A 26,831-nucleotide genomic window follows, 5' to 3' on the forward strand; every position below is an offset into this window, starting at 1 on the left:
AAGAAGGCACACACAAACACGTGCACATAAAAGAGGAAGAACACACATCAACGCCCACGTGTCTGTGGAGGATCTGGCCTAAATGTCATTTCCAGCTGCTCCTTCAAAATGCCAGTTTTGGCATCCCAGATTACCTTGGAATCATCTTCTGATTTCACCTCCTCACTACATCACTGTCAAAGGTCAGCAGCAGCCATTTTGAATTTCAATCCTTAAACTTGAAGGTGAAAATCCTGACAGACCATTACACCCATGTTTGGAACCTTATCCACAGAAGCCCATACAGTTGAATGCTTACATGCAGATATCATTAAATTGACTTTCTCTTTTTTGCCTTATGGCATAGTTTTGAACTCTCACCTTATTCTCGCCTTGCTGACGATATTCAGCCAGCGCTCATTAAGGTCCGATATCTCTTTAAACAGTATTCCTTCTAATCTTCGTACTGTCAATCACGTCCCAGTCTGAGCTGCTCAAAAGGTTCTGAAATACTTGACGTAAGCCGCGGTGTCAGATTTAGCTCAGTATGCAACTCAGCACAGTTCAGTTTATAGAATTTTCGCAAATGTCAATCTCCCCGCAGATGTCTATACAGCCGAGGCTCAGATAGAGGAGGAAGTGTTGACGGGGTTATCTGGGTTCCTCATCGGACTACTTCACTGTCACTCATCAAGCTGTTGTGACAGCACCTAGCAGGCACTGCCAAACTATCAGTTCACGGGTGTTAGCAGAGGTGGAGACAAACAGTCAGACAAACAAAAAGGGACACTTTCAACTTGGCACGGGTATTATTTTTAACGTCAGGTTGTAGGTGCTATCAAAAAGAAGAAGTGTTTTGGAACTTCTTACTTTGATTCGGTCTAGTTTGAGTATTGGTTTCACCTTGTGAATCTGTGTGTTCGTCATCTTGGAAAAATGTGGTCCTGGAGACCTGGCATCGCGGTTAGTGTGATCCCAGCATCTAGTTTAAGGCTTGTTTTTCAAAATGTTGTCCAACCAACAATTGTTTTCATTTCCAATTAATTCATGTTCCATGTCTAATAACAGAAAATAGCAGCAACCCTATCATCTAACAAGCTGGGCAGCAAATGTTTTGTATTTGCACTTAAAATAGGTAGACGATTAATCGATTATCAAAATTGGGTCAATCAACCAATCATTGTCACTAATCCAAAATAAGCAAGTCACTGGGGATACAAGTAGTTGTTTTGATGGTTGTTAATACATTTCATTTGATGATATGATAGTATAAATCATAAAAAACATGGATCAATTTCAGTGACATTGAGCCCCAAAAGATAGAAAGGGTTTTATCCTCAATATTTATCCTCAAGTCATCCTCAAGTTTTATTCAGCAAACTTCAGGATTTGAACGCAGGCACAACTACCTCACACACACACACACACACACACACACACACACACACACACACACACACACACACACACACACACACACACACACACACACACACACACACACACACACACACACACACACACACACACACACACACACTAAATAGAGTGAGTCATTGCCTCCAGGTGGCCATAGCCAGCCGGTGTTGATGGCTACCAGATCTCTCAAACAGGTGTACTGATCCTACTTTCCTGTCCCTCCCGTCTATTTAAATTGCCACCATAGGACAAACTTTCACACACCGCGGTAGAGCTGGACCACACCCCACTGGTGGGGTACCATTTCTGTCAGTTTTTCAACAGCATGGGTATCCACTGCGTGTTGTTTGCACTACAGCATATGTACACTTCTGAAAGCCTTTCCGCCTCAGCTCCTTTTACAACTTTAAATTTCCTCCCCAAATGTAAATGCCATAATGGCGTTAGAAAAGAAGGCCATGAAAAGTGAGTGGGAGAGACAGAGATAGACTGAGGGGCTGATGGGTAAAATGTGATATAATTTGTGTGTATATATGGATATATTTATGTGTGTGTGTGTGTGTGGTTTCAGTAGCATTTGAGTGCATTGTGTGGAGACCTCCAACAGGCGAGAGAGGTGTTTCAAGTGAACCCCTCAACAACAATATTCCCTGACAATATGATTCAACCCTGCAGCAGCCATTAGTCATTGTTCACTCAGCTCTACGACAGTCGGCTGTACAGCTCCAATGAACCGAGACGTATAAGTAACCAGAGTACAAAGCGCGAGAAAAGAAACAAAAAAACAAAAAACAGCCTTGCTAAAGTGGGAGTGTCTGTTATGTTTCGTTCTGCTCTCTTTCTGTTCAATCACATTTCGGAAGACTGCTCTGTGTTTGGTTGTTGTTCTGCTCGGCACCATTCAACTCCATTCTTTTATGCTCCATTTTTTACTTTACTTTTGTCCCATATCTCTATGTTCTGGGCTCAATATGATAATAACTAGGAACAGCGGCACATAAATTGTGAAAGCTGTTTTAAATTGCAGCTTTGTGGTAGAATGGAGTCTGTAAATAGACCCAAATGGCCCTGAACTTACTCTTATAATAACAAATTGCACAAGAGGATCACGTCGCCATTAATTAGCCGTAGCCTCGTATGTAATGACTAATAATTTTCACAGTGGCCTCCATCTACACAATTGACTGTAATACACTAGAAACAGCAAATTTGTTTGGTTCAATTATTTATTTATTTCATCAGGTTTCCAAACGTTTTAAATTACCAGGTGATCAATTCTGTCTAATGACTGATTATTATTGCTGTACACATAGTTTTTTTCATCTTTTAGAAAATTACATCTTGTTCTGTTCTGCCCTGCTAATTTGCTCATTTCAATTCTATCCCATCTAATTTGAAGAATCCCTTTTTATGAATGCACGGCGATTAATCCTGCTGCACGCACAATTTGCCACGCTCAGGAGCATATCAGCTTTGCTATAAACAGGTTGAGTGTAATGGTGTGTGAGGGATGGATGTCGCACAGTGCTGCAGAGGGAACATGCGGATGAAAAATAAACTGCCTTTGCTGCAGGATGTTTCAATAAAGTTACCAGATGTAGAGAGGAAATTTCAAATGTCACGGTATTCCACAAAGAAATGCACAGACGTATGTATTTGCTTGCATGCTAAAAAAAACATGTTCTCTCACGCACGCCCACACAGAAACATCTAACAAGATTTAGCCTAATTATCTTAACCTAGACTTTTATGAAATGACGGTGGAATCATGAAGCATTTTACACATCAGGGTAGAAAATAGAAGATATATAAGAATTTGACAGAAGGTAGCGAGCAACAATTGGTGAGTGTTTGTGTGTGTGTAGAGTGATACATATCACTGTTGTATCAGATCTCAGTGGGGTTGAGAGCACACAGCTGAGGCATGTTCTCTGCAACAGTTCTCCTCGAGTGGGCAATTTTATTACTAACAGCATGGCCAAACTGTGGGAAGCTACCCTGCAGTTTCTATACAGATGCAAAATACTTACATAAAGCCATAAAACGCACACTCACGCACACACACACAAACATTCTAGTGGTGGAGGAAGTATTTAAAACTTTAATATAAGCAAAAGTAGCAATACCACAGTGTAAAAATACTGTATTACAGGTAAAAGTTCTGCATAAAGTTTTAACATTATTTTATTTGAATATGATTATGGATGCATTAATGACTTTAATGTTGCAGCTGATAAAGGTTAATTTTAATTACTATATATGCTGCCAGGTAGCTTGTGAATTTACCCCAGTGGATCAATGAAGTCTCTATCTTAACGTATGATAATGAAGCATAATCATCATCATGTATTTTCTGATTATCATTAATTAAAATCTGCAAAGTAACTAGGAATTAAATGTAATTGAGTAAAAAGTACAATATTGGCATCTGAAGTGTAGTAGAGTAGAGGTATAGAGTATCGGAAATACTCAATTAAATACAAGTACATTAAAATTGAACTTCAGTACAGTATTTTTAGTAATTCCTCCACTGAACAGTGTATTTAATGTTCCTGCCATATTCTGTCTCCACACTTGGTTGCTTTGTTCTTGTTATTGTTGGAGAACGCAAGACGCTTGTCAGACAGGAGGAGAAAACAGCAAAAAACTTTCAGCTTCCTCCTCCTCATCATCTTTCTTCTTCTTCTACTCAATCTTTTGTCATCTCTCTGTGCTCCCTTGTAGTCTGGTGTGCCTTCTGTGCTAACCAGGCCGAGTTAATCCTACGCACAGACAAACACACATACCCGCCAACAGGTCCTTGTCTGTGTTCAGTCCCTTCTGGCATTGATGGATTTTCATTAATGATATTATGTGTTGTGTGTGTGTGCCAATTCATATTTCAAAAGGGAGGCAGAATGTTCAATATAAGCATGTTTTTTAAAGAGCATTGACTTTTTTTGTGGTTTTATGAACATTAATAATCCCTCTCAGAATGATACATAAACAGTTATGATGAGACCTTGACACATGATGAGACATCGGAGCGTCAAATAAACAAAGAATAAATTGTATGCCATAAGACACTCTCACTGAATGTCTTCCATCACATTTGTTTTTTATAGATTGGACTTGCAGTTTTCCTTGTGTCAACCACTATATTGACGTAAAATCTTGCACATCAACATTTCATTTTAATGTATGGGTAAAACTCTACAAGTAACACGTTCTTAAAATAAGATTTAATTTGAAGCATGACTTTTTCTTACAATTGTGCATCTATTTAGTTAATATTATTTTAAAACTCTTTTGTAAAAAGACCTGTAGCAAACGTAAGACAAATGGTCATAACTACTAGCAACTTGGGCCTTACAGTTAGTACTTCAATCACTCTTTTATTCCACAAATGTAGGTCATGTATATTACTCATAAGTTCAGTCAGGATCACAAAGTCATTAGTGCCACTCAGATCATCAGCTGTTTTTCCAAAGCACAAAATTTACACCTACTGTCACCAACTAAAGAGGTCCATTAATGCTGCTACTACCACTGCATTGCAACCTGCTTCATGAGCAATTAAGCTTGCAAACCTTTTCACTATTTCTATGACTCATTAGACATTGTAATGTATATTTCATCATCTAGTTTGGGGCTTTTGTCCTGCTTGTGTGAAATGGCTTTCTGATTGGGTTGTGCTCAGTAGTATCATTCATCTACTTTAACCAGAATTGTATCATGATACTATGATCACATTATGTTATTGTTCTACAAATTAATTTGCAGTTTGTAGCTGCAAAATGTGTTGTTCTTTCTGAATCCAGCGTTTTCATTCAACGCAACAGTTATGTAGTTTAATGCCAGGAAGAACTACAGTTTTTTTCAGCTTGAATTTCTCGTCTCCAGATCTGGGTAGCAACGGGGCTTGCATGCTCTAGATGCCACTCAAAAACAAATCTTCCTAAACTTAAATATCCATTGTGTAAATAAAGTATAAACAAATCAAAACATCCCTGTTATCTTCGCTTGTATTGCAAACTAGCTAAATTTCCGACAATTTTTGTCATGACTTGGATTGTCAGACATATTTATTTGAGCCATAGTACACAGATAAAGTAATGCAGCAGAGAGAGGCCAAAGCTACAGCTCCATTAGCCGTACAAGACGATACATCTGTCCGCCAGGGACCTTGAGTGTTAAAAGCTTGCGTGCAATGCATCCTGGGATACACAGGCACTGCCATTTTTACTACATTTACCTTGAATACAGATTGGACATCCATATAAAATATCTCCTTAATATTAGCAAATTGATATAAACCATATCAACAAGCTCCAGAAAGCTGTTTTGACTGGTTGAACTTGTCTCACTAAAAAAACAGTGGCAGAGTGTGTGTATGTGTGTGTGTGTGTGTGTGTGTGTGTGTGTGTGTGTGTGTGTGTGTGTGTGTGTGTGTGTGTGTGTGTGTGTGTGTGTGTGTGTGTCTGTAAATCATTTAAGTCAGCACTCTACATCTTCATCCAATCAGGCAAATGTAGGAACCCAAGGGAATAGGAGCACCATTCTTTAGGAGTTCTTCTCATGCTGCATAATAATATCAACTTAACAATGACTGTAGAGGGGAACTGACTGCAGATCAGCGTTAATATTAAAGGGTGCTTTTATGCAAGCAGCTCCCAGCAGTTAGGGAGAGAGATGTGGGGAATCTGAGGAAAGCTGATAGTTTAATACATTCTCATATTACATTTAGATGGAGAGGCCTTTCAACTGATCCTCAACACTCTGACACCCGATGAGACTACTCCAGAAAGGTTAATTCATACATATATGGAAGTACACACCTGCCGACAGAAGAGACACACCACCTGCTGTGTCCAGTGAACACTTGAGCCATCGATTTCCTCCTGCATGTGAGCAGTAAAAGCCCTCTGAAGCAATTATGTTATAAAAGAGGCTGTAGACCGACATGAAGTGACTCTACACCGGGCATGATCGGTACAAACTGCCTCTCAACAGTTAGAGAGACACTTTACCGGTAACAACCACAAGACCAGTCCTAAGAGGAGCTCCGGTGGTGGTGTGTATTTGTCAAGCGTGCTGGTAGATGCTAACGTGGCCTCCTGTTTGGGCTCTGTGCCGGCTTGAGAGTGAATTAACTGAGCTGTTAAAAAACGTGCGGGGTTGTCACAGGTACTTACTGCACAGACTTGGAGGACTGGGACCTGAACTTGCTGAACTCGCCTGGAGCGGTCCACTCTGTACCCAGCTGAAACACACAAGAAAGGAGACACAGATCAGAGCGAGCGTGAGAGACAGAGAGCGCGCACGTGACAGGGTAGGGAATATGAGCAGCATAAGAAATAAAGAAGCACAGTTTGAAACCGCAGAGTATTCATACTGAAAAAATCCATTTTGGAAATCAACTTTGTGAAATAAAAACCTGAACTTTATGATTTTAAGGCACTGAAAATAACTATTTTGGCAGGATCCTGTCTGTTAATAGGTAGGATCCCTGGTTATGATATCACAGCAAATGAAGAGCAAATTGGAAAACAAAATAATATGCCCTGAAGCAATAGGGAGAGTAAATCAGGAGGCTCGTTCTGATAGGCAATGTGAGCAAACAGCTAATGGCTATAAACAGACAGAAAATCAGAAAGAGTCATTTCCTGCCAATACTTAGTCTAAGAAGCCGGCTCATCGGGACGCTTGGGGCTCCGGTTTCAGCCCTGAGGTCGAATCCGTGCCCATTCATTTTCTCAGCAAGCCAACGCGACTAATTAGGGCCCCTGGTGCTGCTGATCCATAATGAAAGAATAAGGCTAAGATCATAGTGGGCATGCTATTCATTGTTTGTGCTGGCCACACTTCTAGGCTTGAAGCTGGTCAGAAAACATGGTGGCGCGTGGTGTCAACACATCACAAGAGCCTTTCAGCTTGTAAATAGCTGCTGATCCTCACTCTGGGTACCACAATGTTTCACACATAGTTACGCAAACCTACAAGACAATGACACACACACATGAAAAAGTTGCACTACCGAACGTGATTGCTGGCCCGAGAAGAGAGCCACTACGGGACGAAAACCTTAAAAAACAGGCAGTGATGTTGGCCCGAAAACCAACCAGGCCCCTGGCTGCGCTAAAGCCTCTGAGAGTCTCTGTGAAGCAGTTGGCAGGAGAGGAGGACACAATGTGCACTACTGTGCCTTCACTCCCAAGCCCACAGCGTGCTGCTGCTGTAGTACATTTCCACGGCAACAGTTTCCTCACATATACCCCCTCCAGCACAGGAAGATTACTGGAAGTTAAATCACTGGGAGAGAATATTCAAATGAAAACATGACTTAGGTAGCAGATTAAGCTCACTAAGGTAATTTACAAAATTTAAATATAAGACGGAAACTTTTCTTTTAAATCAATACACATTTATTCAAAGAATTGCAGCAAATCCACCTGTGTTGATTTTTCTGAAATAGTTATGTAAAGTTGAAAGATGTTGGAGAGTGGAATGGAGAGCATGTTCACTCATAAATGATGTGGTGCTGATGTGGTCTTAGGTTGTTTTTAAATAAGCACTGACGTTGTTAATTTCATATAAAAAAGTTTGTCGACAACAGTGTGCATCAGACTTTCTGACATCAGACAGTGTAAAAAGAGAACTCCACTGATTTAGCATTGCACCTGTAACATTGTGATTATTCTATATAGGATATTTGGCTGTGTTACATTAGCCACCAGGCTCAAGCATAGATGAGAAAGTCTGTTAAGCTTTTTAAAATTGAATATTCATACCCAACCTTAGGGCTGCACAGTGGAGCACTCGCCTCACAGCAAGAGGGGCCCGGGTTCAATTCCCGGGCCAGACAACCTTCTGTGTGGAGTTTGCATGTTCTCCCTGTGTCAGCGTGGGTTCTCTCCGGGTTCTCCAGCTTCCTCCCACAGTCCAAAGACATGCAGCTTAGGTTCATTGAAGACTTAAATTGCCCGTAGGTGTGAATGTGAGCGTGAGTGGTTGTCTGTCTCTATATGTCAGCCCTGTGATAGGCTGGCGACCTGTCCAGGGTGTACCCTGCCTTCGCCCATTGACAGCTGGGATCGGCTCCACCCCCGCGACCCTTAACTGGATAAGCGGTTATGGAAGATGGATGGATGGATACCCACCACCTTGACATGACCTGAGGCAAATTCTCAGACTTTATGCAGGCTTAATGCATTTTTTTTTCACGTGGGCAGAAGTACTGTACAGCACCTGTGAACAGACCATAGAATGTATGGTAAAAAGTTGACGTAGTTGTCATATCCCCCACTGGTTTGTGGACTGCTGTTTTGAAGCCTCTAGTTTGTCATTTTGGCTGTCGCCATCTTGTTTTTTTGCAACCAGTGAACAGAAGTGACCATATTTGGACTGCGGAGGAGTGACAACTCTGGTAGCCGTAGTGACCTGTCAATCAAATGGTAGCCTGCCCGAAAGTATATCATGCTTTATTGTCCATTTCCTCTAAATGGGACCATAAATTATAATATGGACATCATGCTGTATTGAAGAAGACTTGAAACTAGCAATTGAGACTATAAACTCATTTTTTACTGAAAACATGAGTAGTAAATCAAGTCAGTATTAGAGTCATTTTCTCATAAACTTCTATACAATCAGAAGTATTTTTGCAACCAGAAAAGTCGTCCCCTGATTGACAGTAAGTTTAAGGCACTTCTGCATTGGCTACACCTTTCAGAACCGGAGGTTGCCGCCCGGACTATACTGATGTATAGGAGAGCCAAAGAGACCAGTCAGCTAAGAATGCAATTATATATACCTATCAATACACAAAACTACTGCCTGTTAAAACTGATCTTAATAATTATCTGCATCAGTTATATTACATTCCTTTTTATTTTTAAATATGCTTGTGCTTCACAATGCATGTGTGCAAGTTGTTTTAAGCATGTACTGAAACTTTTTTGTTTTCTACATACATAAATGATAACTGACACTTATCTAACTTTTAGAATGCTTTGAGTTTTCATTACATTTTGCTCAGCTTGTCCTGATTTACGACAGGGAAAACTTCAGCAAGAAGTGCAGCAGAATCTCATTTAAGTTAGTCTCCTTCCAAAGAATCATCATTAAAATAAACTCTGTATCACAGTGAAGTGCTTTTGGATTCTTAAGAGAAGCAGCCAACCTTCTGTGAAAGTTAAATAACTTTGACAAATCATAGCTGAATGAAGTAAGAAAGCAGAGGAAGCAGAGAAAAAAGGAGCTGCGACTTAAAACTTTGCACTGAATATAAATGGGAAACTTGCAATACAATACTGTAGAAAATGTCTCTGTAGTCACTGTACTTGCATGTTTATATTCTCCCTGTGAGTGAATTGTTTTCTCAGGAAAGAGGTGTTGTTCGGATGAAAAAGAGACTGATCAAACAACAGAAGCAACAATGCAAAATATGAATCTTGGCAAGTCGTGTTATCTATTGCTGATTCTAAATACAGTAAGTCTATCTCATATATATATATTTTGAAATAAGTGAAAACAAAATCTATGTACAGGCAGAAAAACATGATCATTTAATTTGTTTCCAAAGCAAATGAAAATTCAGGAGAAGATGGGAAAACTGAAATGATCTCACCACGTTTTAAGAGTTGAAGGTAAATGTCATGTTGAGATGGATCAATAAAATATACTTCTGAGCAATAAAATGTAAGTGGACTGAGACTTTCAACGTATACATTGCCTAACACAAGCTATTTTTAAAATCGTTTAACTTTTGAAGCCCGACTCCCTCATTCATATTGGTACATACAATTGTTTTTTGTTATTCATGCAAAACCTTTTCCCAGTGCAATATACTGCATATGATGTATTAGAAGGTTCTGAATTCATAAAGTAGCTCATAAACATTTATAGTATGCCTATCCATTTCCTTCAGGTGAATATGTAATCTGTTCAATGTCAAAATCTCCTTCCACAGGGTTGTAGATGCTCCAGATTCCTTTGACAAAAAGCTGTAAATTGAGAATTTAAAAAAACATGTATCTTCACACTATTTACACCAAAATTAAAGGTTGTATTTCTCCTTTCTTGCTCGTCAGATGGTTAATCAGCTGTACGTGAACAATGGCACAAGGACAAAATACATGCAGCACCTCAGCTTTACCATGAAAGTGGCAGATGTTCTCCAAGGTACTCATGCACATACCGTATAGACATGAGAAACACACACTCACACACACACGTGCACACAGACATGATTTCTCGCTGAACGATGAGTCATTGCTTATTGAGAGCACAAACTCCTCACCAGAGTAGGCGGGAGGTAAATCAGAAGGCAAGCCGCCAGGGAGTCATGAAGGGCAACGCACACGCGCACACAAACACAAACACAAACACACACACACACACACACACACACACACACACACACACACACACACACACACACACACACACACACACACACACACACACACACACACACACACATATCACATCTTAAAACACACCCCCTCACTGACATATTGTCTTATTTTGTTTTTCTACTTCAGAAGTCTCCTCAGAGAAATAAGGCAGGGAACTTGGGGACCAAATTCCTCAAACTTAAAGCAGACAAACAACCCAGACACACACCAACCTCGCTCTAACTTAACCTCCCTCACACAGACACACACACAGACACACACACTGTGTCTCTGTGTGAAGCTCACCCACATATGCAGGTACCTCGCGAAAACTAATTTCAGATGGCCACTGGCCCTGAAACACTGAAGAATGAAACACAACACAGGGTCAAGAAATCTAAGAAATATGAGTGTTTAATGGAACTATGGAGACATAACTTCCCTCTCGATCAACTTCTTTTCGATACCCTCTTTTTTTCTTTCCATATGTGAAGAGAGAAGTAATAGAGAAACGGCTGACCTGTGCTATAACTTCAGAGTGTTTTCTTTCTCTTATTATGTCTCGTCTTCTGTGTCTGTTTTTAAATTGAACTTGGACTCCAAAGTTTTGTGTGAGAGGCTAGGCCTGCTTACTGTTTCTAGTTGCTTTCATGCATTAATTCATGAAGAAACCTGACATTTAGATAAAATTCATTAGAGAAAAGTGGTGGCGTTCTTCTTTTTAGAATAATGGCCACAATCCATTTAGCTGTGTCCATGACATGACCCTGGCATTGTACATGGTGGCTCACTCATAAACCCGAATTGAACAAACCCATTATTTATGTTTAGGTGCATCTATAGATTTCTTGCTTATATAAGTAAAAACTCATTTAATTAACTGAAAGTGCAATTATTCCACAGCAGTGTGTAGGATTAAGGAGGATTATTAGCAGAAATGGAATATAATATTCAGAACTATGTTTTCATTACCTGAATCTAAGAATGGTTGTGTTTTTGTTAGCTTACTATAAGCCGTTCATATCTACTTATGAAGCAGGACCTCTTCAAAAACTCTGCCAGCGGGTAATACAGGCATTAGCAAGGGACACTGTTTTAACGCTACCCGATGGCCACTGTAGTTTCCCTGACGCGCTTGAAAAGGGAGGGGTGACCTGAGGGGATTCAGTTAGGTGCAATTTGCAACCTCACCACTAGATGCCACTAAGTCTTACACACAGCTCCTTTAAAAGAAATATAAATAAATAATAATGGCCCATTTTTACACATTGGAGGCTAAACAGAAAGCCAATCAGATGAAAAATGATTATATCTAACTCAAATGGAAAGAGTCTCTGTCTGTATGTTTCTATATATAGCTGCCTTTCTATTTATCTGCAATCATTCATTTGATCAACTTCACACTTGCCGAGCATCCAAGAAATATTAGTGTCGAATGCAAGCTCTTGGAATTCACAGGACATATTTATTAGTGGTGTGTTACGTACACAGTGTGTAGTTTATTGAGAGGAGACATCTATTAACTGTTACACACAGATATAAAGATCTACTGCACATAGTTCTTTGTAATTTTCTCTAAAACTGCTACTTTATGATATAGAGAAACTTGATGAATCATCTTTGAACTACACTGCTTGTGACCTCTGGGTGCACTTGTCTTATGTGGAATCATGTTTACATGGTTTATGAGACAAGTCCATGAGAATGAGATGTGGATTTTGAATGTTTTTTTCCCTCCCTTGAGGCAGACACAGATTTTCATTTATTTTAGTCTGGTGTAACATCAATCTGAAGATACTTCAAACTGGCTTGAGTCTGGTAATCCATCACAATTATCATCATGTCTGTTTTTATTGTTGTCAAAGTTACATTATCAATGGCTGGTTATACAGCTGTTAGAGTAGTTTGAATCAAACATTCTGCAAACACTAATGTAACTGGAAGAAGAATAAAAGCAGACATGGACATCCTGCTGTCTGTGATGGATTGCCTATCTCATGCAGGTTTAAAAATCTAATCTCGGGGGGCATCCATTTCCCACCCTGTTTGTTTATTCTTTCTTTCCAAATGGATTAGTAGGAAACTTCAACTTGGAACTTCAACAATGAATGAAACCCATTATACGCTTGTCATGGTTTTCAATCCAAAATGTGTTATTTATTATTTTTAGACAGATATTGTCACCTGGCAATAAAGAATCTGTAAAACACCAGAACCGGACATTTTAGATTTTTTTTATAGCAGGAAAAGCACAGGCTCTACTATTAATATTAACGGTGGCTTCTTCCTATTCAAGTGTCCCAGTGAGACATGACAGGGTGACAAAGAGCCAGAAAGCCTCTGCGGGAGCTGTCGCCCATTCTGATTGAAGGAAAATCTTGTTACAGATTGGCTGAGGGCAAAAAAATATGATTAATGATCACCAATCATCCCATCGAGATAATTGGTGATCCCCACTCTTATTGAGTAAATTTGTATGCGCGCAGATAGTTTTCTTATGAGAAACCATACTTCTCTCTCCTCCACTGACCACAGCAAGCTGGTACATGTGAGGGAGGACGAGATGAGGAACCAACCATAACACAAGGTCAGTTATGTCTTTCTGGGCCTGTGCAGAAGGAAGCGTTTGAAAGTAACTGCATGACCCCCAGACTGAAAGGGCCTCTATAGGGAACTGTTCTATGTCTGCATAAATGTGTGTTTTTGTGTGTGTGAGAAAGACAGAAATTGACCTCTGTAGATGACGTCATCTTTTCATTAGGAAGTCCTGGGAGGAATCCGGAGATATCAATCACATTCGAAAGTTAGCCACGAAATGCTGACGGGGGTCTCCACGGAAACCACACGGACACACTTCAGCACCCTGCTTCTCGCCCTATCACGGCCAAATGTCTCATGGCTGCACATTCCATATATAGCCAGTAAACGACTGAGGATGGCCCTGCTGTGACCACTGACATTAAGTAAAAATCCATCACAATATAATATGTATTTTAAGAGCAGTGAGTCAGGTTATGAATAAAGCAGGAATAGCAGAAATTAGTTTGAGCAAAGATAATAAACTTTAACTCATCAGACACTGACATTGGCGTACACCCAGCAAATTTTCCAATTTGACTCATGGCTTATAACATATAAATACTATCTCCTTGACTTCTTGGAGTAACTCCAGCAGCTGCCAAAACACAAAACACCTAATGAACCAGTGACCAGTCACACCAAACAATAACTGACTTTTAAAAGATATATAAAGAAAGACCAACTTATCTGTGGATGTCCATTCAGGGCTGATGGTACATGAAGGCAATTTATGCAATAAATTCCTATATTGACCAACAAAGCTGAGGAGACCTGCTAGCAGAGCTGTGACAGGAGTTCCTACATTTACCAGGATGCCTTGCGTGCAAGCTTTTAATGCCCAGCATCCCTGTCGGCCATATGTGTCCTCTTGCACGGCTAATGCAGCCGCAGCCTCCGCCCCTTTCTGAAGCATTTCTTTGGCTGAATACGGCTGAATATCCCAGTGAGCCAAAACAAGGTAAAATGTATCCTCGTCCATACCATCCTCCGCACTCATATTTTGGGATGCCATTTTTGCTTTTGGAAACGGAGCTAGTTTACAGTACTCGCAAATAGACATTTACACAATTGATATAACAGCAGGTTAAGGAAGTTCTGCTTTGAGCGGCAACTAGAACATACACGCTCCCTGGCTACCCAGAGGTGGAGACTAGAAATAATAAGCCAGAAAAGCAGCCTGTAAGTTCTTCCTTGCATCCAAGTATGTCACTGTTGCCTCAAATGAGAACAACACATTTTGCAGCTGCAAACTCAGTCTAGCATGCACAAAACAATTTAATACTTCAATCTACTACATGTACACTGATTGGATATCCAGAAAAGGGCACATTTTCCCTTTAATTATTATATATTTAATCCAATAATTTAACACAGATATGATTGTAATTGAAGTGTAATTATATCATTTTCATTAACAGCTGTGAGTGAGTGGGAAGAAAAGTTTTAGACCTCTTTAGAGCTAAAGGTCTTCAAAGCAGGCTTGACAGTAAGCCTGCTTTTCAGATTAGCAAAGCACTGCATTATCCAATTTGGGCATATAACCTGTGATGTACCAGGACATGAGTATAGTTTGTATATGAAACACTAACTTATTAAAGTAGGTCCCAATTCTTCTCTTTTTTCCTGCTCAAACTCATGCAGACAGACGGGTCACATAACGAGGAACAGAACGAAGAGTTAGAATTCTATCTGTGAAGCACAAAGTGTCTCTAAAGACAGAGGGGCAGCGAGGCCTGTCTGTCAGTCAGTGGCAGAATGAGTGATCTCTGGCCATAACATTGCTCCTCTGCCATTACCTAGATGATATTTCTCCACAGCTAAATGTCACATCAATATTCGCCGCCAGCTAATTAATCTCAGCTGCCACGGAATCTGGTGACATCACACATCCTGTCGGAATACAGATAGCTCCGTAGACGGATTCTTAACACTTACTCTTAACACATATTTTCACGGAGCGTTCATACGGTGCAGTTCAAACACTGTTCAACGTCATGCATCCTTTCCCTCTTAAAAATTTGAGAAGGTTTCACAAGAAGACTGTTTTAGTGAAGGCAGTAGAAGCACAGCCTGACTTCTATTTGATTGCAGGCAGAGGGTACTTCAAAGATAGATGAAAAAGTCAACGATTTTTCACAGGATGTTCTAAAGAAGGATTTGAGTCTCCTGTATTCTGAGCTGCGTGCTGGAGGTGAGTGATAGTCTGAGTGTTAGGGTGGTGACATGAGGTGAGCGGGTGATTACTAAAGACAAACAGGGTCAAACTGCTCAGTGTCCCACCCATTGCTGTAAGCTTGAGCTATTAAAGGCAACTGTCTCAGCATGGATGTCAGATAACAGTAGTATTAGTCTAATAGCTTTTGAACCTTACAATCCCATTAATACCTAAAGAAAATTCCCAATATCCAATCTGTCGATGTATACGTGATTGTGAATAAAAGGAAGGGATACTATTAGATGCCATTAAGAGCTGAGAGTCACTCTTTGCCTAAATAACAGATCAAATAATAAAGTTACGGTTTGAATTCCCTTCACATATTGTGCTTTCCCAGAGGTATATTTTATTTAAAGGTTTTTTTGCTATTTAAGTCATGACATTGAGGAGTGTTCAAAACGACTTAGGCCCCAGGTGATTTAGTTTCTTCCTGCTGTAAAAGCTTGTTGCTAAGCAATATTTGTCAAAGCCAGGGGACTGTATTTGGAAACATGTACTTGAAATGTGAATTTGCTGAGAATTACAAAGCATAAAATAGTTGGAACCTTGATTTTTAGTGGAGTGACTCTCTGTCGTTCAGATAGTATGCAAAAATGCAGCACAGCTTGAAGCTTACCTGTCCTACATAGACCAGCAGTCTGGCATTGATAGGACTCTCATCAGGACTCAGCCAGAACTCAGAGTTATCATCAGACGATACCGAGAACTGGAAATCACCTGGAGGGGAAAAAACATGATCAAAGTTTGCGTTGGCGGAAGAAGACATGCATGATCCCAGATAAGTATAATCTGAGTGTAATCGGATAGGGCATGGCCCCATGTAATAGATTCTTAGGTTTAAAAATGCAACAAAAAATGTATGCCAAGACTGCAGTGGTCAGAGATGACACATTTGGCCAGAGTGATATCAAAAGTCTTACAGTCAGTTACTGAATTTTTAATCCATATGGTGCAACTAAGTGAATGATCATTTGCGCACAGATCTAAGTGGGCAGCCAGTATAGTAGACAAATTACGATGATCTATGAAGTATTATAGCAGATCATCAGGATACTTAAGGATTCTGCACAAGATGTCAAATTTTTTTCAGGCAAAACTATCAATAGTAACATTAAGCTAATTTCCCCTCTGCTGTTGCCTGTGACACTTTTTTTGTTGTTGTGAGAAATATTAAACAGTTCATGTCACTGGACTTTGAAAATCAATACTCTATTACAGTGTGAAGGAATTCTCCAAAGAGACACGTTTCAAACTACATACGAAAGGCAAACGTTACCTGGTGATATATAAGTATAATTGACATATGAAATGTCTGAATAAATTAGAATGATAAAAGAGCCACTGCACTAATGTCGTATGGATTGGGTGCAGGTCATGACCAGTTTATAATAGTCTCTAATCTGGATAACCTCCAAGCATTTCTATGCTGCTAACTCAAGCTATTTAACACTCAATCAACCCACAGTAGCATGTAAAAGGTTGCGTCTGGCAGTGTGAGGTGAAGGGTACTTGTTAGAGTGCTTGTCAGAATCCTGAATATAGTATGAACTTTGAGCCATCAGTGGGAGAGAGCCATAACACCAGCAAATGCTACATAAGAGACTGAAATGAACAGTAATCTAATTAATTACTTCATATTGGGAAATTTGTGTAAGGGCACTTGGGTGGTCAGGCGTTCTCAGTTCCTATAGCAACGGGACTCTAGAGTATGTCTATGAGGGTCCTGCAATGAGATTTAGCTGTGAGATCTCTGGCATTCAGCTCAAGAAAATATGTGAATATTCACTATATTAGTGGCTCTCAAGAGCTTGGATGGAGAGGGCTGTGGTAATTGTCTACTCTGGTAAAGGACACATGCTCCAAGGCCCTCAGCCTCAGAGGGGGGAGTCGCTAATAAGAAGAGCTAGTTACCATCTCTGTAAGGGTGAAGGAAGCCAAATATTCTCAGGCCATAGTTCTTCCACTTGGGAGCCACTGCCAGCTTCTTCAGTGTGGTTCTGGTCTGCAGAGAGAAACAGACATAAATTCAGATTATAGATGAAGCAGTTGTTGGATTAATGTAATAATACATCAAATTCAATGAAGTTCGTTAGTTTAGTTTAATCAGTAAGGGGCCGTATGATTTTGCAGCGCTTGCTGATAAAAATTAAATCAGCTTTAAAATGCAGAATATCATGGATTTTGCCAAATTGTTGGTGCAATTTATGAAAATCTGAGTTTTCTCTACCATTTGAAGCATTTTGAAGAGCCAAGCCAAATGAAAAAAAAAAAAAACAATGCCGCTATGTTTTGGTTTCATTTAAGGGCAGGCTGCTTCTCTCCCATGCTCTCCTTCACACACACGCACTAACACACACAAAGTCATGTCGAAGCGGCCCTCTGAGACGGCTGCCATAGTCCACACTACACAACTTTAACTCTGATTTTCCTCTCGCTGATTGTTTTGGAGTTTCCAAACAAAAGCACCAGATCAGAGGCAAATTGGCGTTGGCTTGGCACTCTCTGTTTGAAGACGCAAACCAGGGAGCTACAGCCAATGAGAGTGCAAGACACGTGTTGTAGAGAAACTTAAGGAAGTCATCCAAAAAACTGAGGAATTCCCTACTAACAGCAATATTTAGAGCACTTTGTTTTATAAAACTAAATGGTGCACTGTTGTATTACATCAAATTGATTTAGATTCATTTAAATTTTAATATTTTCTCATGTATTATTGAAATTGTATTGAACCACCACATGATAAGACACTTTTTATGATAAGAAAAAAAAGGTTTAACATAAAACAGAATTAATAAAAAAAATGAATTTCCTAGGGCCCTAATTTAATTAGGCAGCCAGCAACAGTTGATAAAATCTGTTAGGGACAGTGACATTTCATCAACAAAATCGACCGTCCGCGGCTAGAAATGAAAAGCCTAACTTCGGTCTGCCTCTGTTTGAAGATGTAGATCCATTGTTTTAAATGTCACTTAGGGTGCTCTGTTATACTTACGTGAGGGTAGTGAGGGAAGTGCAGGTTCTTTCTGAGTTGGGCTATAGAGGAGCCACACCAGTCCTCAAACACATGCAGGTTGGCCTGGCCCTTATACTGCCAACACACAATCACACACAGAGAAAGAAACAGGTTAGTGCTGGGTGCAACAACGGCATCACATTTGCTATTAAATAGGCAGGTTATGCTTCAGTACTTCATCTACTGGAGGTCCCATCTTGACAGCAAAACTGCCATTTGCACTGGTTCCAGTAGATCAATTTTTTTGCGCTCTAATGTATATTATTTCTGATGCCTCTCGACCACGCAGGGAGAAATGAGTTCTTGGTGAAACATATGAATGCGGCGTGAAGTTTCCAATGTTCTCACTGTCCTGAATAAGAGATGGTGACAGAGAGCTCGTCAGGAGTATCAGTGGGGGGAGTGTGAACTGAAAATGTCTGGAGCAGTTTGTCAGAGCTCATCCCCTGCCCACAGTCTGACATTTGTCTGAATTACACAGGGAAATCACAGGACACGGCAAGGACAGATGGTGAAACCAGTGTGCCTCGGGGTATAGTTTCCTCACACACACACACACACACACACACACACACACACACACACACACACGGTTCTGCTCATACCCGAGAAGAGTTGACTCTCCGATGAGTCGCATATCAGCGCTACTTTTGGACGTGGAGTGTTTTGTATCACATACAATGTAAAAATAATAATAATTCCATGGAGCAAGGAAAAGATGACTATTTTTCACATCTACCACAAACTCATTTTTTGGTTCAGAAAGTGAGACACACACCATTAAGCATGGCATGAGGGTTAGGGAAGCGACTTCATGTGCAGATGCATGTTCACGCATTTGCACACATGCACAACAGTGTGCGTCAAAGCCGTAGGGGGTTGTCTCAGTGATTTAATTACTTGAAAACTCTAACTTTTCATACTGGACGATCAACCAACTGTACTAACACACATATGCCTTCTTAAACGTGTGACAGCAATCCCAGCTGGATGCTACTATAGTGCCGCCATAGATATTTAAAACATCAAACAGAGCTTAAGAAGTAAGCTGAATCTCCATGCAGTGGGGTTTGCCTGGTTGGATAAAAGCAAAAGCTGGCTGGATAAAGGTAGCCGTTCTGCATGTAAAGTAGCTGCCTGCTGTAAAGTCAACAAGTGTGAGCTGTCAAACCAATCAATCAGGAGAGTTTGAGTGACCTCGTGACAAAAAAAACCACACACATAGCCGCAAAGCCTGTTGTGCTTCCATCAGAGGGATTAGAGGGGTGAGGCGCGGAAGCCTTAGAGGGTAAACATCTCTACATGTCTGCAGAAAGACTTTGATGGAAGGTGTCATGCTCCTTTAGCATCACACAGTCATACTAACAGATGGCCTGGCTCCAAGTGGTCCTTTACATTTATCTCCCGCCTCTGTACGGTCACCTAAGTGCCCTGCACACTGACAGCGGCACTGCAATTACAGCTCATGCAATAACCATGATATATTTTCGTTGAGCAAACAAATCAGTTGGGAAAAAAAGTAAGACTCCTGATTTTAGATCTCTTAGATTTCTGTTGGGATGTTTTTTTCTTTTCTTTTTTTCTCCTGTGGAAAGACCTGATGCTAATGAAAAACAGAAAGAGAGGGAAACGGATTTTGCTGGGTCAACAGATTTAAATCAGAGGAGAGCGGAGAGTCTAAGCAAGGATGTCTAATGTTTCAAATAGGAGTGGCGGAGAGGGGGAAACACGCCAAGGTTACATAGATTTTGCTAGTCCCTGTGTAAATATGCCTTATGTAAATTTTAATAGGTTTCCTCTGGGATTTAAAGACCTTTTTCGGTGTGGCCCCCTCCTGGCCCCCACTGTTGTCAAATAGCACTAATAGGGCAGCTTAGCTTCTCTAATTATTCAGACGCACATATCCTTGTGTAGCCCTGGAGAGGCCACAGGCTGTAAAGTCAGCTTTCTACTCGAGGCTGCTTGTGTATAATTGATTCTATTTTCTGGGTGACAGCGCTGCAATGCTCTGTCTGTGCTCTGGCTGCAACATGTGGAATGAAGCAAATGGGAAGTCATTTTATTTTTTCATCCTTAAACTCACCCTGTTATCCATTTGCTTCCCTGACTGCTAAACTACATGTCAATTGACTTTTTTCTCAGTGAGTGCTGCTTCTGTCTCCGTCTCTCTCGAAGCCTTCAGTGCCACTATCCCTACTGTTGTCTCCTCTTCCCTCTGACCTCTCTATTTCTGCCTCTCCATCCCTCCATCTCTGTCTCGAGCTGCCAGATGCTGTTGATTTCTCTACTATCTGTCTTTAGTTTCCCTGAGCTCAGCTGTCGGCTGTCAGTTTCCTGTGCTATCTCTCTCTATCTCCTTTTTTGTTTTTGTTGTACTTGGTTGCATGTGTGTGTTGTATAGAGACACGCTTGATTCAAACATCTTTTTTACAACCATGCTCACAGTCCCATTCGTTAATTGGCTGAAGAAGAGACAAAATGGCTGCCTTTCTTTCTTTCTTTCTTTCTTTCTTTCTTTCTTTCTTTCTTTCTTTCTTTCTTTCTTCCTTCCTTCATTAATTTGATTTCATCTGTTCCTTAATCCAAAACCAGAGACAGACTTCTGTAATGCATGGAGTAGTAGTCTTATCCACAAACTGGAAGTTTAAGAAAGCATTGTTTCCTGTACTTGAAACCGCTATAAAAAATTCACCACCAGCTAAATTAGAAGAAGAGAAGAACTCAAAACAAAGTACAGAGGTAGCTTGTTTCACTTAGCTTGGGCAGAGGAGCTTAATGGTTAGCTGAGGCAGAAGTCATGGGAACAAAGTGGCTATTTGTCAGGCTAACTGCTGGGTCCTCCAGGCCCTATACTGGCTAATTCCTCTCATTCTTTTATATACTGTAATGAATGTATCGCGCTGTGTAGTGCTGCTAAACTATCAGCAATATGCAGTCATCACAGGTACTGGGATACTGACATTTTTGCTGATAACTGAGAACCAACATTTTTAACGGCCATTTCAGCTGATCGACGGTACACCTGCAGTACCATGTGTCCTATCAAGTAGAAGAATTAGTAAACAGAGTGTGTGGTTGAGTACTTTAGTCACTTCAAGATTTATAAATATATACATATATATATATATAAATATATATATATATTTATAAATCCTAAAATGACTAAAGTACTCACCCACACACCTAGCCATCAATAAATTCTCAAATTCATTCTTAAAAAGGTATGATGAAAAATGTAATATTATAAGATATTATTGAAAGAATCCTGAGGCTCACCTGTCCTTGAGCAAGACACCAAACCCCAGAATTGTATGGTAGCGCTGCCATAAAAGAGCAATGTGTGTTTGTGTGTGAATGAGAGAGTGTAAAGGCTAAGCAAGTGCCATCTCAGTATATAGTTTAAGACTTTAACCTGTACATAGGTACCATGAGCTGAAGAAGTCTGTAAACTTGCACATTGCACATTCCTAATGTAATCTTTTCGTCCATTTTTCCGCTGTTGTCAGTCTCTCTTTAGACAGAATTAGTGTGTCCTACCTTACTCTCATAACACTACAGAGGTAGTCCCAACAACTGTCCTACAGAATGCATAGACTTAAGCTAGCATAGTTACAAAGCAGCAGAGAACCTACAGCTCAGGCTTCCATTAATAAGAGCGGAGGAGAGGGACATGGAAGGAACCATTTGATGCCATCTGTCAAATATGAGGAGTGAGGCAAGAAAAGAGGAAAGAAAGACACAATAGGGGAAACAACAGGTGTCCTGGGAAAGAAGCTGAATAAGAAACCAACAAGTGATTGATAAAGATGTTTAAAAGAATATAGTGTACAGCTCAGTTCTAAACGGCACTGTAACCGATTTGCCTATTTTCCTCCGAACAGACATTTCCTCCACATAACCACATCTCTGTAAGCTTGTCTTACCATATCCCCATCTCTGCTGCTCTCTAATATCTCCTCTATCTCTCCCATCTGCTTGTTCTATCAACCGGACCCCCCCCCCTCTCTCCCCCTTTCTCAAAAATCTGGTGCAGCCTTCTGGGTTGCTGCTGGCAGCGAGGCACTGACAAATGGCCGCTCGGCACACCCACTGACGAGCAGTCGCACCAACTGACACTGTAAATCCCTTTTGGATAAGAAAAGTGAGGCGTGATGTTCCTGGCAAAGGCACACGGCGGTTTATACAATAGCACTCAGCTCACTCCCCCAGGGCATATAGAAGAGACAGCATTAGAGCTTGCGGTTGATACATCATAACATATACTATAGTGCGGTTTTACTGAGCTGTTATGCTGATATGTAAGAGGTGAACGAAAGATCACAAGAAACATGTTACCATCAAGTTATTCCCTGTGTGGCTCTGACAGGAATGTCATTGCATGAACAAATGATGTGAAATCTCTCCATTTGAATTTATAGAGCGCATTTAGACAGCTGAATGCCTATCCCATCTTCCTCAGCCCATTAGTAGTTCAGGAACAAGGAATGTGGGATTAGTAGCTTGGTACTGCGAGGGAAAAAAAGGGGGGTTTTCAAAGGTACAGAGGTGATTATATGGGGAGAGATAATGAGAACTCATTTCACACAGAGAAGAGGAGCAAAAGCATAGAAGGCAAGGTTCATATGATCTAGATTCCAGCCTCATCAACTACTGTAATGAGGATTTGTATAATCTGCCATCTGTCCTACAATTACATGTCTTCTGTCATTCCAGGGATATAACATGAGGGGGGATGGATGTGGCTGCAGTGGGTATGTTGGAATGTGAGACAGAGAGAATCTCCTGCAACAAGCTGTCGATCTTTCTCCTAACAGTAATGAGAAGCCGGTGATAGAAATAGGGTTTTGCATAGACAGATAGAGGAAAGAAAGACTGACTGAAGGAACAGTGAGAAGAGACAAATATCACACTTCTTCTTCTGCGTCCTCCCCCGGTCTAGTCACTCTCAGGTTACTGTGAGATGACTGGGGGGTTGGAGAAGATCTAATTCCTTCTCCAGTCTTGTGACTGCATGGTGTTTCTGATTGGGGAGCCAGCTGTGACGACTGCTCCCACCTGAGTCATGTGTCTGTGTTTTGCCACAGTATCTTCCTCACTTCCCTCTTGACTGGTAAATAATAGGCTGGCCACATCTCCAGTTTAGATTTTCACACTACATGAGCCAAAAAAACGTATGATTACTCGATAAACATCATTGCACGTTTGCACGGCTGTGGCACATGAGGTAGAGCGCTTGTCCCGTAACCACAAGGTTGGTGGTTCAAACCCCTCTACCGGCAACATGCCGAGGTGTCCTTGAGCAAGACACCTAACCCCAAGTTGCTCCCCGGGCGCTTCATTGCAGCCCACTGCTCCTCCGGGATGGGTTAAATGCAGAGAAATAATTTCCCCATTGTGGGACTAATAAAGGATTGATTATTATTATTATTATTATTATAATACAACTGAGATGGTGTGCTCTCCTTGGCTTTAATGTGGAACAGTACACATGTAAAGAAATCATTAAAAGTCCCCCTGATATCAAAGTAATCCCTCTTACCATCACTTTCTTTCTGCTCCTGACTAGATAGAATTGTTCATTATGATCAAAATCCTCTCTGGATCCGTGTCGGCTTTTCTGCAAATGACTGTTTATCCCTTAATGACTGGCTACTGCTTGACTCTTAAAAAGTGGGCCAGCTCTCTCTGTCTCTCTGATCTCTAGCCACTGTCAGTATCCTCGACATTTCGGAGTCCTTGACAGAAAGAGGATGTCCTCTCTACAGCTGCACGTTTAGGCTAATCCACAGTCACCTCTGGATGAGTTTACTGGCTGGGAATCGTCATTAAGTCACCAGTAGTGGCTTACAACCACCCCCGTAAACAAAGGAAAGACTCACTGCACTACATTGCAGTGAATCAGTGCTTTTTAAAACAAATCATTTTTAACCATCATTGTAAATCATGTGAAACACCAGGAGGGAGCGAGAACTAAGTAACATTCATCAGTGGTGCGCAGATTGATTTTGCAAGTACAACTGAAGGGGGACACAGGGGCTGTCACAAGCAATCCCATGACAAATATTGTTATCGGTTTGGATAGTTGTAATTGCGTAACGCCTCTAGACAGGAAGCACCTTAGCGAGAGAGAAAGAGTGTGTGGGAGGGAGAAAGAGAGAGAGAGCGCCACTGGTTTTACAGTCTAGTGAACACTCTCATTTCTGGTGAAAAAGCAACTTAATTGATAAGATGACTTATATCCTTTTATTTGTCACGGTGGATATAGCTCTGACTCACGCAGCCCCATTGCGAGGCAGAGGAGAAACAAATAGTTATAAAAACTTTATTTATATACTATATAAATACTTATATACTTCCTGTAAGTCGCTTTGGATAAAAGCGTCTGCTAAATGACTGTAATGTAATGTAATATAGAACCTTTCAAAAACAGTTAAAAAGTACTTCACAATCGGTTAAAAGCTTAAAGATAAAAGTGAGCCTTAAGAAGAGATTTCGAGTAAAATACTGAGTTTGCCTAAATTTAAACATATCAAAGTCCGATCAGTTAAAATCATAGTACATAGTATAGGAGTAGCCCATGAGACTTGACCAAACAATGTATTATTTGGTGTCTAACTTTAAAAGAATTTGGAAAGCACTTATTCACTTTGTGACTTTTCCTTTAAAACATTACAACACATTGCTATTTCTATAGATTGTCTATTTTTTTTACAAAAGTCATTAATCAGTAATACAGTTAAGATAAAGAAAAAAAGATATAGTTGTGTTGCGTTGCATGTCTAAATTTAGTGCTGGTGCTCCTTTCATTTTGATTCTGCACAACAGAGTTTTTGGTTGTGTGTCTTGCACTGTATGAATGCTGGATGACCTCTGCCACTCTGTGACAGCTGGCATATGGCACCACTCTACCTCCACCAGCCTGAGTCTCTACGCCTCTGACGGTGCCAGCTCAGTAGCCCCTCAGACCTCTGCCATCTTGGCCGGACACCAGGAAAACAAGTTAGAGCTGGTAATTAGGACAGATAGCTAGTGAGTAACGCAAAGGAAGAGCTGCTGCGCTCCACGACTTTTCTTAAGTTTGACTGAACAGAAGTCTGACATAAAAGAGGAAGAGATGATTGAGGAAACAAGTTTATAGAGATAGTAGATTTATGTTAGATTTCCAGAATATTCACAGAAATTAAATGCCATGTTGCTTTAAGAGTGGGCTGGAACTGAGTCAAAGAAATGGCAAGTTGACTTTAAAAGTGAGCTTTGATGCTAGTCACGCCTAATGTAAAATGTAGTTTGTGTGGATGTTGCAAAATTTATTTCTCTCTGATGCTGCTTGGCTTTTCCAAACCAAACCATAAATAAGAAATTCTGTTTAGTCAATGAAATCATCCCTTTTAAATGCAAATGTGCTGTGGTTTTAACAGTTTTCACATACAAAATGATAAAACAGAAAGTTCAGAACATGATGTTCATAATAAAGAGTCTTGCTGTGCTCAGGCCATGAAACCTATTTACATTTGTGCAATTAGTCTACGTGGTCCAGATTCAGATAGCTTGTTTGGCTGCTGTCCTAGCGAGGCTGTTTCATATCAATGTGACTTCCTCGTTTTCTAAGTAGCACCATTTTAAATTATGCCAAAATCATTGTCAACAATTAGATTCAGGGCCCAAAATATTCAGGCAACAGATGTTTCTAGGCCTGATAATTGAGAACAGATATCATCCACAATTGACCATTTACAAAGCCAAAATGACGATATTGGTCATGTCCAGCAATTCGCCATTGCTTGTTGTGTTGAAAACAAAGTAAGAAAGTATGAGAATGTGGGTTTATGAATGTATTTTGGCATTTAGATGTAACATGTTGTTGAGACAAGGCAACAAGGCAAAGCCTGGCTATCTCTAGACCAGCTCACCCATAGAGTCTACGGTAATAATAGTTTTGTTCCGATACCAATACCAGTATCTGAAAGGCCTTCGATACAGCCTGAAAAGCTGGATCAAGTACCGGCAAATACACAAGTCTATGCACCGATTCGATTTCCCGTTACCGTGTCATTTATCAGCTCATTTACGCTACACAGGAACAACAGAAACACATGTCACTCACTACCAGATTGTTACATCCTGGACATGTGCAAACTAGTACTACACATGTGGTTAAACACTCTCTAGCACCCTATTTTTCTTTTACTGATAATGCTATATTTTAAAAAACAAATTGAAAATTGTTCAGAAGAGAGCTATTCAAAGG

The 26,831-nt window shown here is 40.5% G+C and overlaps 1 protein-coding gene across 1 annotated transcript in view; it reads right to left on the minus strand.

Annotated features, from left to right (window-relative positions):
* Positions 1-26,831, minus strand: part of b4galnt4a (beta-1,4-N-acetyl-galactosaminyl transferase 4a) — a 123,114-nt gene that overhangs the window by 27,184 nt on the left and 69,099 nt on the right. The window contains 4 exon segments of the mRNA XM_054620402.1: positions 6,573-6,640; positions 16,187-16,287; positions 17,482-17,572; positions 18,563-18,658. Coding sequence (XP_054476377.1) covers positions 6,573-6,640; positions 16,187-16,287; positions 17,482-17,572; positions 18,563-18,658 — 356 coding nt within the window.

Source organism: Anoplopoma fimbria, chromosome 19, assembly GCF_027596085.1.
Source record: "Anoplopoma fimbria isolate UVic2021 breed Golden Eagle Sablefish chromosome 19, Afim_UVic_2022, whole genome shotgun sequence".
Lineage (NCBI taxonomy): Eukaryota > Metazoa > Chordata > Actinopteri > Perciformes > Anoplopomatidae > Anoplopoma > Anoplopoma fimbria.